Source organism: Lissotriton helveticus, chromosome 1_1 (genome assembly GCF_964261635.1).
Source record: "Lissotriton helveticus chromosome 1_1, aLisHel1.1, whole genome shotgun sequence".
Lineage (NCBI taxonomy): Eukaryota > Metazoa > Chordata > Amphibia > Caudata > Salamandridae > Lissotriton > Lissotriton helveticus.
This window is the reverse complement of record NC_136057.1, coordinates 1182546151-1182563429: the sequence shown is the minus strand read 5'-3', so window position 1 is coordinate 1182563429 and position 17279 is coordinate 1182546151. Positions and strand designations below refer to the sequence as shown.

Below are 17279 nucleotides of genomic sequence, written 5' to 3'. Positions count from 1 at the left end.
CTCAATCACTTTGGATGGATAGGGGAGCAGAGAGATGGCTCAGAAGTTGTTCAGTTGATTTGGGTTGGATATGGGAAAGTCAGTCTTTGAAAAGACAATAGCTGCCAGAAAATAAATATTTGAAGGGCCCCTTTATTGTTCATTTCTAATTTTAAATCTTTCAATTTTTATGGGGTATTGCAGCACCTCCTGCACCTCTGTTCCAGCAACACTGTATGTGGGCCTCTGGTATGCGTTACCTTCGGCCACTGCGATCCCGCGCGGGGTAGAGGCCACACACAACTGTGGCTGTTTTATAAAGGAAGAGTTCTTACTTTTTGGGTCCCTGCCCAGCTACTTCAGAGCGCAACAGTGGAACACAGCAAAAGGAGAAGCCAATGGCAGTTGCAAATGAAGAAGCGTCTCTAATTAGACCGGACTAGATGGCAGTGAGAGACGCCTAATCCTGAACTTGGTTGACTTCAGGTGTGTCAGCTCTATGACAGGAGGCGTTACAATGAATGGGTGAACCCAAGAAAGTCACTGGGACCTGGGTAACTAGTAGTACAAAGGGAAGAGGGGTCCCAGGAACCAATGTACAGTAAAAACAGTTCAGTGGAAACAAACACATAAAATCAGATAAAGTGTACATTGTTATTTAATCACAAAGTACCTGCGCAACAAAAACTACGCACACAGCTCATATTAGTATAATACCAATATTAGGTGCCCAAGAGAGGGGAATCAATAAGATTTTGAATAAGGATTCTTGACCTGTACTGTACTACACTACGTAACCTTGCACTACCTCACAGCACTTTAAACTCCCACCCCTGTTTCCCCTCTCTTGGGCACCTAATATTGGTATTATGCTAATATGAGCTGTGTGCGTAGTTTTTGTTGCGCAGGTACTTTGTGATTAAATAACAATGTACACTTTATCTGATTCTATGTGTTTATGTTTCCACTGAACTGTTTTTACTGTACGTCTTCCCTTTGTACTACTAAGACAGCAGGTGCATCAAAAGAGGAGGCAGTCTGAGCCAATCCAGGAAATACTGCATACTTTGCTTTTAATGTGTTCCAATCAAACATGGGTGATAAACCACAAAGATTGTGATTAAGGTTAAGAAAATCTAATTTAGGTGTTAACGGAGACATAGGCAATGGGGATACGCTCTACATTTCCCCAACCCATGAATATAGGATGCAGCAATGTAAGCTTTATCCTGAAGTATCAAGAGGTTAACATTCTAACTCAAGTTCCTCTACCCAGGAATGACAAAGGACCACTGTCATACTAAGGCACCTATACAATGAGAGAACACATATTCAGTCGCACAAAAACAGATCTACCAAGCTGCACCTGGACTTCTTCACCACCTCTACTAAGATGAACATATTAGAGTAAGAGAGAATTTAAAAGAAGCATGATTAGGTGTTGGATGTGAGTGAAAGAAGGAGTTTTCTTGCTTACTGGAACCTATTTGTACAAGGAACTCAAGATTCTTCAGAAGTCTAGTACAACAGCCGTTTTGCGATTACTAATTGCGAATCCTTGAGATTCGCAATCAGGAAATCGCAAACGGCCTATATGAAAGTGTGTTGAACACTTTCTGCGATTCCTACCAAGGTGCAAATGACCTACCGCATGAATATTCAATGAGGTAGGTCGCAATTTGCGACCCCCTCAGAATCGCTAAAATCACAGGACTGATGGCCTGCTGGAGCCAGCAGACCACCATGTCCGTGACTGCTTTTAAATAAAGCAAACTTTTTTTTTTTAAATCCCGTTTTCCTTAAAGGAAACTGGGTTGCAGTTAAAAAAGAAAAATGAAAAGTTTTCTTTTCCTTGCAGGCAGTGGTCTGTGGGACCTCTACCCATTTGCGAATGTGTTACCACCTACTTGAAGTAGGTGGTAAAATGCAAATGTTTTGCGACCGCATTCACGGTCACCAAACATTCATATATACCGTTAGGATTCGGTATTTGGAAGGGATGCCCTAAACACACCCATTCCAAAGATTCTGAGATTCGGCCTGTTTGCCAATGCAAGAACTCTTGATACATGTGGCCCATAGTGATGATCAGTTTGAGTTTGAGATAGTACATGTGTTCCCATGAAGGGAGATTAGGATTTTCTGTTTTTCTTCTGGGACCGTATTATGTATTGATCGCTTAGTCCCATTCTGTTTGTCTGTGCAGGTGGTAACTTGGTCAACATTTTAAGTGAGGGCTTCGTTCCCCATTGCAAGCTGATGTAGTGAACGATTGCACCTCTCTGCATGAGTACATCTAAGAGGCCCACTGGAACACCTTTTACTCTTTTAAGGAATGCTATCGGAGTGCACATCCTGTGCCATCTCAATGTGGTCAACAGTCAGTGCTCCGCCTGACAGCTCCTTTGCCTCTGCACCGGATTCTGTAATAAGTCATAGATACAAAGGAAAAGTGTTTTCTCATTTACTTCAGCCCATTCCCACATGCAAATGAGGGAAGGTCCTCTCGAGGGTACACAGGGACACATTTAACACCAGCACAATCTAGATGACAGAATAAGTTGCACACGTGTCTGTGGACCCTCCTCGAATACTACAGTGCCCCAGGGTGCACAAAGCAGGCGTACATGCCCACTGCGAACCCAGGGCACTTTTGATGCTGCAGCCCCTGGTTTTTACTCTATCTCCCCAATATCATCACCACCCATGCCACAGGATATGGTATAGAGGTGGTTTCATGTTTAGGAGCTGAATATGCCACACTCATAGAATGCAAATTATAAAAAGCAGGTCCAAAAGGAACAAAGGCTGGAAAAAAATGTAACTAATGTTTTCACAGTCTAAAAAAAGGATTTCACTAACACCTGGGTCAGATAAGAGTGGGAGCCAGCAGGCCCTGTCCTAGAGATCACCTGGCTGCGCATATCAAGGTGATACCAAGTGTAAATAGCTTACCAAAGTTTAATTAAAAAGTAGGTAGGACAGTCATAGCACTGTTGTGCATAGGAATCCAACTGCACACCACAGAAACGAAAACGTGATTACAAACTAATACAAGTTCCCAAACAATAAATCAATCATATGATCAGCGCCATGAAACCATTAGGTGACCGTGCGCTCTAAAAATTTCTATTAACATAACATAACATGATACCTGATGTACTGGTAAACACTTGTATATTCAACGCGTCTGAGGGCGATGTCTGGTCATGATAATGGTTATATCCAAAATTAATAAGTCTGGAGCAGAAAAAAAGAATGTAGTAAACAATTAGATGCCTTTGAATAAAAGGGGAGACTGTCGAAGTAATATATGTACATAGTAATTCTTTTAATCCCATCTCATTGTAGCATTATGGTAGAAGCAATACAACTTATAAGCATGAATGACAAATTCTATCTGCAGCATTGAGCTTATTCGTACTATTACATAAAAGGCTCATTACTGAAGTTAGTGGAGAAAACCACAGCAGGTAAAATGACACCATTTTCTAAAACCTCATTTGTACTGCATAAATCATAGTTCCTTTTATTTCCTTTTTCACTGTGTATTATTTACTGTTATTATCATTTTTAGAATACCATTGTAGAGGTGCACGACTCTTTAAATGGGTAATTGGACATTTTGCCATGGATAACATGGCCTCAATAGGTTATTTTTATGTGTTTCAGCTGGACCGCAGTGGACAGGAAGCACTAGAAAGATGTTTTTCTGAACTGATGTTTTAGAATTGGGGCACATAATGGACCGGAGAGAAGTTCTATGTAACCAAATCCCCACGCCAATCTCCGGATACTAATGACCGGTCTAGTGAGGAAGATGATGTGAGAGACACCATGTATTTGATGGGCCCACTGAATCTTCTTGTCTCTTGAGAGCTGCAGTTTGTGACTTTTGTTTAATAATGGGTTCAAGTGTTGTGTTACTGCCAGCCATGCAGGACACTAGTGGAGAGAACTGAAGGCGGACAGACAGCTGTTGGAACTTGCTTACCAGAGACATCAGCGGATTAACAGAAGTGATTGTGACAAGCACAAAGTGTGTGACAACCTGCAAACCTAGACTGCAACTACCTGATTGGTTGCATCCGAGGTTGGCAGAATATCCTGGGAAGAGGCCACCTTGGAATTGTGTGCAGCGCTAGCATGTACATACACATAAAGGAACACAAACAAGTGAAAACGAAAGAAATAAAGGGCTGGTCATAAGCCCTTCAATAAACAAATAAACAAGAGTTTAACAGTGATGCGATTTGGAAGCTCAAAGGAGGATTATCAGAAGATAGTATGGGCCAATAAAAAGGTGACCCTGTAGCTACTAACAACCTGAAAGATCTTTTTTGTAAGGTGTATAATTTAAGACTGTGGATCTGATTGAAAGAAATAAAACTATTTAGAAATAAAACTAATTACAGATTAAACCTATATAGAGTCAGAGATGGTCTTCGAAAAAACAAAGTGGAATAGGACCGCGCTCAAAGACACCAAACACCTCACAGGGAAAACAAGGGAAGATCAGAGTTTTACTCGCCACATTCCTGGATCGGGACTGCCTAAAGCGCTATCATCAAACTAAAAATTGATTGAATACTGAAAAGGTTGGAAGGTTTGCAACAAGAAGAGATTCCGAAAAGACACTGAATAAGTGTTGGGGACAACGGGGACCTCATTGGATGCAGTGGCTTGTGCAATGTGTAGATGGAGAACAGAGCAGTGCAGAAGTGAAAGAGAAGGCTTAGAACATTCTGCGCTATCATTTCCATGTTTTTTAAACATTTTGACAGTGGTATGAAATAATTAAATCTATGATGGAAAACAAACCAATTCGTTTTCAGGAAAAAGCAAAAAAGTCACGCATAGTGCTTGTAGGGGACTGGGCTTTTGTCGCAATTACTTCCCCCCCCCCCTCCCTCAACCCCACACTGTTGTTCCCCTTTTAGCTTCTAGATGTTTTTTTTTACTCTGACAGTGCACTGAGGCCTTCTAACCAGACCTCAGTGCCAGTGCTCCTTCCGTAAAAAAAGATGTGGTCTAATTGTGATACAATTGGCAAAGGATTTTAGCAACCCTGAAAGTCACAAGTAAAAGGTACTCCAGGTACCTAGGACATGGGTACTAAAGAGGGTCCCTAAGGGTTACAACATAGCTCATGCCACCCAAAGGAACCCACATACAAATTCCACACAGACTTCCATTGCAGGCTGGCTGACATGGTGCAAATCATCAGTGAACACATGATATGACACTCCTGTGCGTCATGCCAAAGACACTGCACCCAATATATGCAAGTCACCCCTACAGCAGGCCTTTGAGCCCAAGGCAGGGTGCATTATATTTTATGTGAGGCCATATCTGCATGAGCAAATATGCCCCTGTGAAGTCTAGTTCCACTATTGGATATTGTAAGTGAGCAGGGAAGCCATCTTAAGGTATGTACTGGGCACTGGTCAAAACGCGTTCCCCAGCTGCAAAATGGCTTTACTGAAACATATGGTGCTTGGTATCAAACACCTTGTATTAATAAACCCACACTGGTTCCAGTGATGGATTTATTAATACATGCATCCAGAGGGGATGTATGACATTACAACGCATGCTTTTACCACGCATGCCTTTACAACGAATACCTTTACAACGCATAGTGCTTTGGGGCGCTGGATAGTGAATAGTTTAATTTACTATTCCAACTCCAGTCCCCGTGGAAAGTAGGGAAGGTGTTGGATAGTAAATTAAATCTATTCCCTATCCTAGAGCGCCCCCCAGCGCAATGCGTTGTAATGGTTTGCGTTGTAAAAGTTGCGTCGTAAAGGCACTGCGTTATAAAGGATGTTTCCCATCCAGAGGGCAACTTTGAGGTGCCCCCTGAAAACCTACCAACTACTAGTATGTTGATGGACTGGTCTTAGCCAGCATGCCACCACAGACGAGTTTCTGACCCTCAGGGGTGATGGCGTTTGCTCTCAAGAGATCAAGAACAAAAGTCTGCTCGGGCAGAGGGTGTTTACACCCCATCCAACAGGATGACCTGCGAATTAGCATTCTAATGCAGGGAGCTTCAAAGAGCCCACTGCCTTAGGCATGCAAATCTGGCTTCCCTCACAGGGGAGGATGCCGACCCCCCATGCCTTGAGCCATCTGCCATCAGGACAGGCGGGCAAATTATGCAGAAGGTGCGTTGTACAGGCATGATGAAGGCGTGTGGCCCCTAGGGTGACCAAGTATAAAGTGAACACCAAATTTAGGATTCCACCATCTTGTGTGGGGTGGAATTAGGAATTCTGGAGCATGGAGATGCCCACTCCCCAAAGGAAGTGCTCATCTAGGGGGTGTAGTGTCACCAGGGGTAGGCAGCTCATTGGCTAATACCCCTCACTCTCCCCTAACACCCTAAATTGAGTATTAGTGGACCCTCTGATACCAGGACTTCAGATTTCTATGGACCAAAAGAAAAAGTGGACAAAGTAGCAGACTGCTGACCTGAGAAGGAAGGAGTACAACTGACTTGACGCCAACCCTGCCGGCCTACCTGCTGCATCCGAACCTCGTGGAGCAACTAATGTGTACTGCCACTGTGCAGACCTCAAGAAACGAGTAGGGCTGCCAGTATCAAAGAAACTCCCTTGGAGAAGAGGAGCTACTCCAATGCAGTGGGGACTACCAACACAGCAGCTGCCCAGGAACAGGTAGCAGTGCTCAAACAGGTTAAATCTGTCCTCCTTCCAAGTGTAGGGGACACCAGGACCGACTGGAGGCACACCATCACCTGAGGTATCAGACCACTTTCATCAGCCAGGATTGTTGTGTCGAGTCCGGACACCAACGCCGAGGAAGACAGACATGTACGTCGAGACACTTCAGGGACAGAGAAACCCACATTGAGTATACCCCAGCTGTCCTGTTTGTCTTTGTTTTCTGCAGAGGGTGGCAAAGAGCGAGTCTGTGACTGCCACAACCCAACGCCTGAAAGCACCTATGCACCAGCACTCCAGAACCCAAGGGAAATGACAGTGCCAATTGGGTCCCCAGACCCACAAGAGCTGAGCCCATCCTTGGGTTTGCCCAGACTGGGCTTCTAGTCGCTGCTTGCAGCCTCTTTCTGCAAGCCCCCTCCAAAAATGAAAGACTTTAGCATCCGATCTGATGCAAAAAGACACCACTGCACCTGAATCCCACGAGGAGAAGTGGACCAAAGGTGTCCCCACATGCCCAAAGATATCCAGGATCGAGCCCCCTATGGGTTTCCCGGGACTGATCTCCCAGTCCCTGTTAGCAGACTCTTTGTATCCGGACTGTTCCCCCATTGAAGTGAATGAGACACTCAACGCCGCAACACCTCTGCAACCGGATGCCCCAGAGCCTTCAGAGGTGACCTGTTGGTATCGCCTTAGACTTTGGCCCATACTCACCTTAAGTCCTGAAGAACAGTCCTGTAAGTCGCTGCTAAGTCTCCAAATGCAATACATGTTTTTCCTGCATAGGATAACATTACCAATTCAGAAATTGCAGTGTTTATTTTTGAAAACTATAAAAGGTCATAACTCAAAAAGTACTTACCCGATTGCAATGATCTTGGTGTCTAGATTTATATAAAAGTATGTGTTATTTTGTTTAAATTCCTACTTATGTTAACGCAATTATTAAATCGCACAGGGCACCTAAATTGGCCTCTTGGTGTCAATTTCATGAGGATGAATAGTTTAAAAGCTTTAGCTGCAAAGATATGTCTTTAAGTGTTTGCCTTAAGTAAAACTGTGTTGAATGGTGCAGAGAGATAGAAACAGTGCATTACTTGAGCAATGGTGTGAAAAAACTACTCCCATCTGAGGGAAACATTCTTAACATGGACTACCTGCCCCAAAAGCCAAAAGGACCTTGGAGGCGGGGCCAGCATTGCCTGCACCTGTCGGTTGTTCCTGCAGCACTAAAAAGCGCATTTGGAGGTAAAATAAAAGCGTGGGAAACATTATTTTTCTTTTTTAAATCAGTTTTTATTAAGTTTTTGCAAATTATGGAGCATGCACAGATTGTACAATTGTTCAAGACATTACGTTGCATATTAACTGTTTACATAAGTGTTTCTATCTGTCTAATCAATCATAGTATCCGTTTTATTACTGTTCATTTACAGTATTCCATTAAAGTGACTTAGCAACGTAATATGCTGCTTATAATTACCTGGCATGTTTTGGATGTATGCAGTGGTATCAACCACCTGCATTTATTGGGGCTTGCTATGCCTGCATGTGCTCTACATGTGCTTAATGCTATGTATTGTTGAACTGTGGAGGCGGATTATAACGAAACAATGACAAAATAATACTTAATAGGAAATGGGTATAAATGGTGTAACTGGCTCCTGAGCACCCCGGGCGTTACTTTCCTGGAGGTGATGTGTTCGGCTTGCGCTCTGGCGATGGTTGCTGGTCTGGTGTGTGGCATGCGTGGGAATGCGGTTTTCTTCCCTAGCATCCTGCGGTGTCCTGTGTGTATTAGGACTCTACTTTCATTGGGGTCTGACGTGGTGTAACACCATTCCGTGGAAGGGTCAGGGCAGGTAAAGTTGTGACCCAGCTAGTGGTGAGGGGGATCTTTTGAATTCCTAGTGTGTCTTCGCGGAGAAGTGTGACAGTGGAAAGCATTCTTAAAGGGGATTAGGTGTCCCAAAAGCCAAATTTACCTTGGAGGCAGGGTTGGCACTGCCCACACCTGCTGGTTGTTCCTGCAGCGCTATAAAGCGCATTTGGAGGTCCCTCAACGCAGGACACCATGGGCTGTGCTCGTGCGAATTGCAAGCCAAGGGCGGGCTGGACTGCACCAGTCAGCACCAAAAAGAGGCAAAGCAGGGCCACCCCCCCTTGGCTCCGCGGCCCAGGGTCTTTGGACATCTGTGGTAAGATCTTTAAATACTCTCAGGCTTTTCCTTCACTGTTCACCAGCACCCCCGCTGGTTTGTCCGCTGTCCCTGATATTTGTGCCCAAGAGGAAGGCCCACTGGGTGCCTGGGGAAACGTGCATGGGTTTGGCCTCTTACTGACTGAGTGGCCTTCCTAGCCCTACCTACATTCTCCATACAACCCCGCTACAGGATGGTAACTTGTACCCTTACCTAACAGAGTGGTGAGGAGAAATTGCCAGGAACTATTTAGGATATTGAGACTTTCCCCATATGGCATTTCCATACATTTGTGCCTGTCTGAAAAGCTTAGTTAACCACCTGTTGGGGTGACTTAGCGGAGTGGGCATAGTGCGCATAAGATCTTGGTCTGCCCTGTGTTCAGTGGATTGGGACTAGGCTTCAACTTTGCTCCTCAACCTGCAGAGATTTTGTACTGCCTCATTGCAATTTTTGCACCAACTTCTTCCTGTGCCCCTTACATTTTTGCATAAGTTGATTTTATCTGTTTACTACCTGATTAACCCTTTTAATGTTTGTTGGTGGGTGGGTCTGTGGGTTTTGTGAATTATTTTTGTTAGCTAAATGCAAGCTTTCTTTTAATTTGGAAGGGACTGCCGGCAAGAAAATCGGCATTCTTGACGGATATATCGAAACGGAAGTCAGCGTATTAGATAAAGAAATCCTCCTCGCTGAGGGACAGCTCTTCCTGGACCCACCACAAACTGAATGTGTAACTCATGCCACTGGACGGGAATGTGTGGGCAGAACACAGTGTCTCCCCTCTTCCATTCAACCTGTCAATCGAGCCTTACTGCCGCAAACGGAGCGGAAAAGAAGGCCTAACCTTAAAAAATCTGTTGATTTAATCAGGTCTGAGTCAATTGAGTCCACTTCACTTCATGATCATTTTAAATGCAATGAGGTCATTGGATGACTGATTAAGCAATTTGCAAGGTGATTGTGGACCATACTGAATCTAATTTATCAGGGTTTTATGACCGCCTCAGGCGGATTGAGGACAAGTTAAATACTATGGACACTATACTGGGTCATGAGATGGAGGGAGAGTGTGAAACTACCTCTCTAGACCTGTGAGGGAGCAAAGCCCCGTGATCGAGGGAGGGGTATGGTTGTCTCCGTGTCTACCCAGTGATGTCCCTGTGCAAGGTCCAGTCCCAGTCCAGTCCAGTCCAGTTTAACGCTGTAGAACTTCATGATCCTTTTTACAGGACTAAAGCTACTTATGAGGGGGGGAGTGTGCCTCAGTGATAAAATATATCTTTGTCAGTTGTGATTTGGCCACAAGGATTACAGGTGCTGCCATCAATGAAAGCCCATTTAGTGATCATAACCCCTTAAGCCTCAGCCTACGTTTACCTAGGAGTGGATGAGCCTTAAAGATCATGACTCCTGACTCGCTTGTTGTTAAATCCCAGGGAGTGCGCTTGACTTGGAGAAATGTTGGCATGAGTTGTCTCCTAAGAACAATTAGCCGGAGCTACCTCTGTGGTACTCTGCTGTCTTGACCAGCCTGGCAGCAACTGGGTGGAGTCTTCCCAATTTGTGGAACAGAGCCAAGCAGTGAGGAACCTATTGATGAAACCCTGCAGACCAGGCCAAGACGAACACATGTGGTTTGACATACCTGTAGAATGGTGTCAACAGGACTCCGTGAGGCCCTGAGGAAATCACTGAGGGACACTCAAAGTGCATCAATGCAAAGTAGATTATAAGGTAGCCCAACTGGTAAGACGAAAAGTAATCCAGATGAATCATAAGAAAGGTTGGTTACGGCCTGTAAGCTAAAAGACACTAGTGCATTCTAGTCTGCTGTGGCTAACATTAAGTCTGTGGGTGCAAACCCAAATACTGTTATTACATCTATTTGCCAAGTGGCTTGGGTCAGCAATTTTACAGCAGGTTATAGAGCCCCAAATACTGTTCTGGCCACAAAGAAGGTGATTTTGCCCCTGGCACTGGAACTTATGCTGAGCGAGGTCAAAGAGGCAACTGATATAAGTCCCTCCAAGAAGGCCCCATATATGGACAGTGTGCCTATGGACTTATATAAATCTGTGCCAGATCTGTGGGCCCCTCTTCTGTGCAATTGTTTTAACACCCTCAGCAAAAGAGGCCTGCCATATGGGCTTGCATGGGTTGGCCACAAATTGCAACAACACCTTTATAATGGCATGTAATCCAAAGCAAACGAAACTCCGGGTGTTTCGCTCCAATGTCACCCTATTGCCCGTGCGCAGAATTTCCCATATTTGGGTGATGTTTTTGATGCCAAGGGAATCTGGGGCCCTTGCACTGCTAAAGTTCACCTGAAATTTACCAGCTCAGTTGAATATATTTTTTATCTTGCCAGATGCAGTGGCAAAAAAAAACTGTGGCCCCTATGCTTGAGATTTATTGCAGAAAATGTCTCCCCACCTTATTGTATGGCTCAGGTATTTGGGGTTTTATAAATCCAAACCAGTTTCAAGAAGAACAAAATAGAGTGCTGAGGAGATTACTGGGAATTCCACCCGCGTGCTCAACCTTTAAATTGCATCGGGTTGAAAACGTAGTAGATCTAATTAATCTGGCCCCCGTACACCTGTGATGCTCGATATGGACTAACCTGCAAGCCTCCGTTAATAATGAGATTGTCAAAGATTGTTTGTCATGTGATAGAGGTGTAAACATTCCTTGGTTCTACCACATTCAGACCGTTTTGGTAGACCTAGGTGAGTTGCATCTATTCATTGAGCCTAAGTTCATGACCAAACAAGACATGGCATGAGTAAAAATCTCTTTTAAATCGTACAGTCATCACCGCAAAGAGGCCCTTAAGTTTAATAAATCCTCGGTCAGGAAATATGCCTTGCTATGTTGCACCCCAGGAACCGTCTCGGGAGTGGTCTGATCGCTCTTGGAACAGAATGTTACTCACCCGTTTCAGATTGGGTTTTGTGCTCTGGCACCTGGGGTTCCCTTTGGTCCAATTGGCCCCCTCAAAAACTATGCTGTGTCCTTGTGATAAATCCTCTCCTCAGAGTCTTCACAAGTAGATCAATAATGAACAAGCATTGGAAATGCAATAGGTCTCGCATTAGGAAAGTTTGAGCAATTGGTATTGTAAATGACACTTTTTTTATTTATGTGTTGGTTTTGAAAATAGCAAAAGTAATAGCTTTGTCAGTTACAATGTCAATAGTTTTAACTTTCGCAAATGTGACACCTATAGCATTTGTAATGCAATGTGTGTTGTATTTACGTGACTTAGATGTATTGATATTGCAAATAACAATGGCTTTTAATTTTGTAAATAATTAATACTTAAATAAAATATTGTAATTTATAATGACAATAGCTTAAACGTTTGTAAATAACTTTTGTGAAGATTAGGTTCAGTGTATGTTATTGTGACGAAAATCCAAGAACATTGCATTTGCACCTACACACACACACACAGCCACACACACACACACACACACACACACACACACACACACATAGATGTGGTGGTGGTGGATCTGGGGGATATGGTGGTGGTGGATGTGGCGGTGGTGGATGTGGCGGTGCTGGATGTGGTGGTGATGGTGGTGGATGTGGGGGTGGATGTGGGGGTGGATGTGGGGGTGGATGTGGTGGTGGATGTGGTGGTGGATGTGGTGGTGGATGTGGTGGTGGATGTGGTGGTGGATGTGGTGGTGGATGTGGTGGAGGATGTGGTGGTGGATGTGGTGGTGGATGTGGTGGTGGATGTGGTGGTGGATGTGGTGGTGGTGGAGGTGGATGTGGTGGTGGTGGATGTGGTGGTGGAGGTGGTGGATGTGGTGGTGGATGTGGTGGTGGAAGTGATGGTGGTGGTGGATGCGGTGGTGGATGTGGTGGTGGATGTGGTGGTGGTGGATGCGTTGGTGGTGGATGCGGTGGTGAATGCGGTGGTGGTGGATGTGGTGGTGGTGGATGTGGTGGATGTGGTGGTGGTGGATGCGGTGGATGTGGTGGTGGATGTGGTGGTGGTGGGTGTGGTGGATGTGGTGGTGGTGGGTGTGGTGGATGTGGTGGTGGATGTGGTGGTGGATGCGGTGGTGGTGCATGTGGTGGATGTGGTGGTGGTGGATGTGGTGGTGGATGTGGCGGTGGATGTCATGGTGGATGTGGAGGTGATGGTGGATGTGGTGGTGGATGTGGTGGTGGTGGTGGATGCGGTGGATGTGGTGGTGGATGTGGTGGTGGATGCGGTGGTGCATGTGGTGGATGTGGTGGTGGATGTCATGGTGGATGTGGAGGTGATGGTGGATGTGGTGGTGGATGCGGTGGTGGTGGTGGTGGATGCGGTGGTGGTGGAAGTGGTGGTGGATGTGTTGGATGTGGTGGTGGATGTGGTGGTGGTTGTGGTGGTGGATGTGGTGGTGGATGTGGTGGTGGATGTGGGTGTGGTGGATGTGGTGGATGTGGTGGTGGATGTGGTGGTGCCTGTGGTGGTGGATGTGGTGGTGGATGTGGAGGTGGATGTGGAGGTGGGTGTGGTGGATGTGGTGGTGGATGTGGTGGTGGATGTGGCGGTGGATGTGGCGGTGGATGTGGCGGTGGATGTGGCGGTGGATGTGGCGGTGGATGTGGCGGTGGATGTGGCGGTGGATGTGGAGGTGGATGTGGAGGTGGATGTGGAGGTGATGGTGGATGTGGTGGTGGATGTGGTGGTGATGGTGGATAGATAGACAGGAGTATTCCTTAAAGACTCATTCCCTGATGACCAGGTATTTTTCAAGGCAAACAAAATCCTCCTTTATGAAGATGGTGAGGGAGGAGGCATAAGATATTTTGTAAGCCTCTTGGAGTGCAGCGCCTGAAAAGCTATTTCTTTCAATGACAGGTGTCTCCTTCTTCATGCCCGTATATACTGAAAGTAGTTGATTCCATCCCTTCGTGGTCCAAAATCCAGGCAGAGGCTCAAGAAAAAAGTCTTGCAGCTGAAGGTGGCAATTGTCAGAATATCAAATTTCCAAGGGAAAACAATCAACAGAAATGTTCCTTATACGGTTTACTGCGATTTGCAACATTACTATAGATGCCCACCTGACTGCGCGGAACAGGTTAAGCAAAGAGGGTAGAAAAAGAATCCGGCATATCCTTTGAGAATTACACCCAACTACTGAACACCCTATGCTACCCTACACTTACCCTCCAGTTAACATGTATGTTCACTTGTATATCAGACTAATTAATGCTGGGAATGTTGAATGCTCCGGAGTTCATGAGAGCTGTAACCAGGGCAGCAACTATAACATTCATATTTTCTCCCAGATGCTCGAACATTCCTGTTTGTTTGAGTTAGCATTATTTTCCCCAAGCTGGGAAGTTGAATTAAATAATGAAGTAATTCATCTCAATGTAATGCTTTAAATAGAACACAGCAGCTGCGTATAGCCACACTTGGGGGGAGTGGGGGGGGGGAGCTGAAGGGAGCCCATTCAGCACAATACTCCGGCCAAAGAGCTCCGGCTTAAATCCGGAGGCGATTCCCCCTCAAGTTTTTCTTACGCACGTGCGCATAGCATAGCATAGGAGCACCTCGATTTGAAGAAGTCAATATCGTAAGTATCGGCTTTCAGTGGCAGGGTCGAAAGTGCAGAATGGGGATCTGGATCAAGCGTGGCCGGATACAAAGCTGTGGGTGACTCTTGATGCATTGAGGGGCAGGGTGGTGCAGGGGAATCAGCATGTTATTGTACACACGTTAGATATGAGAGTGGAATGAAGGGGTTACAGTCGAAGTGAATCCAGATCTTGAGAGCGGATGAATTGTGGATGGAAACTGCAAGTACACTGAAAGGTTCTCTTGATAATCAAAGACCCGCATATGTGGAGAAAAGGAAAACATATTTTGAAAATTGCTGGTGGTGATGATTTTTCGTGTGAGGGAAGAAGCTGTGCTTTGGTCATTAGCGTGCCTGGCCCTGCGCACAAGTCTGGGAGTGTGGAAAAAATGTGTAGGATTAGAAGGCATATTTTTTGCGATGAAAGCTGACTCTGTCCGATGAGGTCAAGGCGCATGTTCGCCAGTTCTTTACCCCTCTCTTCCCCTAAAGTATGCATGGTCAAAGGGTCAGGCAGACAGGGATCAGGAGAGTGCAGCTGGTGGGGAGGGGGACAAAAAGGGAGAACTGGAAGCATAGATGAGAGGACCAATACAGAATCAGGGAGAGGAGCGAGGGCACACGGGTGAGAAACAGGATGGGCGAAGATCACATGTCAAAGAGTGAGGAGGGCATGATGGACGCTGAAAAAGGGGACGGGGCACAGCCGGCTGAAATAAGAGATGGAAAGAAGTTGAAAAGGAAGCAGGGAGGGAAATAATATGTTCGGAACTACTGGGAGGGAGTGTGGAATGGAAACGAAGGAGAGAGGGGTGCAAAGGCTGGTACAACCTGAAAAGGAGACCCGGGGAAGGTTGTGAATAACAAATGAGAGAAAAGATGAAAGGAACTTAGAGAGCCGGAAGGTGAAAATTTGACAAACAGTGCGAAAGGGAGCTACAAGCAGGAGTCCGATATGAGGCCCAGGAAATGAGAAAGAAAGAAAGAGGGAGTGTAGGAGCCCGAAAGAGAAAAAGACGAAATGGACGAGACGTGGTGACAAAGATGGCGAGAGGGTAAGGGAAGAGAGAGAAAGATAATTGGTCACTGGGAGGGAAGGAACACGTTGGTGGTGAAGAGGGATCAATAGAGTGTGAAGGCAAGAGTGGGAGAAAGAGACAAGCGAATGAAAGATAGAAAGGGGTGAAAGGGAGAGTAGCGGATAATGGGAGATATTGAGGAATCAACGAGGGGACAATGAAATGAAAAGAATGGCGAATGAAAACGATTGAGGGGTGAGGCAAACCTGAGAAATAATATGATGTGAAAAGATGTGGACGGGGGATTAAAAAGAGATGTCAGGATACGGTGAAGGAAAGAGATAATAACATTTCGAAGCACACAGCTAATGTTACTGTTGTAAATAATGCCAGGTAGTCCATGTACTTTCTTGAAGCTCCTTTATTCAGGTAAGATGGTAAGTTAGATATATAAAGGGGAAACCCCACCAGGAGTGGCCTCCTGCCACTCAGCCCACATTCAACTGCCAGACATCCACACAGAACATTCTAACAGGCTCTTGCATCACACATTCTAAGCTGGGCAGCAGGGACAAGTATAACACATCACCCTTCTTTAATTTGATGAACGAGAGATATGAATAGAAATTGCGGAGAGTAAGTGAGATCACAAGTCACAACACGCAATTTCAATATCAATGTAAAATCAGATAAGATTAGCAATATTAACATCTTCACAAACCAATCACGCAAACTAATAAATAACATTCACACCACCTTCTCTCTTCCTTAAACAAACATTACTCACACAATGAAATAACCAACACACTATCACGCCCACGCATCACATACCCAACCCAGAAACCAAACAAACTGACTGGCCAGGTCAGTAAGAGGCAAAAAGGTCCCAACTCACGGCGTAACAGTATAACATTTAGATAAAAGACAACCTTCACATCACTAATGTCAAATATAAAGTCTAGTAAGCAACCAAAAATGGAGCTCCAAGCTCCCACATATTCCACGTAGCGGTGAAAACAACCAGAAGTGGAACTCCAAGCTCCCTCAAACTCCATGTAAATATCAAAAAGTGGAACTCCAAGTTCCCTCAAACTCCATGAGAGTATCTAAAAGTGGAACTCAAAGCTCCCTCAGACTCCATGAAAATATTTAAAAGTGGAACTCAAAGTTGCCACAAACTCCATGTAAATATTTAAAAGTGGAACTCAAGTTCCACCAAACACCATGTAAATATCACTCCACAACCTAAAAGTAACAGAGCACATAATGCCCTGTGATATTTGACACACATAACTCCCATAACCTTAAAGAATGAGACTATCCAAGGAACAAAAATACAGGGCACTTAGCTCCTACAAACTCATCTCAACCCCCTCCACCACCTTCACAGAACTATTTTGTCAGAAGTAAATTAAGCACATAAGCAATATACAGTGACAAGAATATTAAGCAAACAGGAATTAATTAGCGCCGGTGAGCGATGTCTCACCCGAGGTCCTCATAGGGGTAGAGATGTCTGTCCTTAAACTGCCGGAATCCACAATCCAAATCACAATCCAAAGACCATAGAGTGTATTGAAAAGTTTGCTGAGAAACACACCCTGCACTGACAGTTTCATCTTCTTCACATCGACATGCCGGTGCATATGGTTAATTGCGGCAGAAGTAATCAAAACAGTACCTTTTCCTGAAGTGTCCCAGCTGAAACACGAAGCATTTTGACACTTTCTCACATTCAGGTTCATGCTGACACTTCCTTGCTGTCTCCGTGAAATGCGCTGCAGCCCTGCT

At 45.1% G+C, this 17279-nt stretch overlaps 1 protein-coding gene across 2 annotated transcripts in view; it reads right to left on the bottom strand.

The window, feature by feature from the left end:
• The window catches only part of GSAP (gamma-secretase activating protein), a 725614-nt gene that overhangs the window by 411657 nt on the left and 296678 nt on the right, over positions 1-17279 (bottom strand). For both annotated transcript variants that reach the window (XR_013608568.1, XM_078679324.1), the window contains exon 12: positions 3134-3219. Coding sequence is in view for 1 of the 2 variants with exons in the window: in XM_078679324.1 (XP_078535450.1) it covers positions 3134-3219 (86 nt within the window). In the remaining variant the exon portion in view is untranslated. The remainder of the gene's footprint in view (positions 1-3133; positions 3220-17279) is intronic.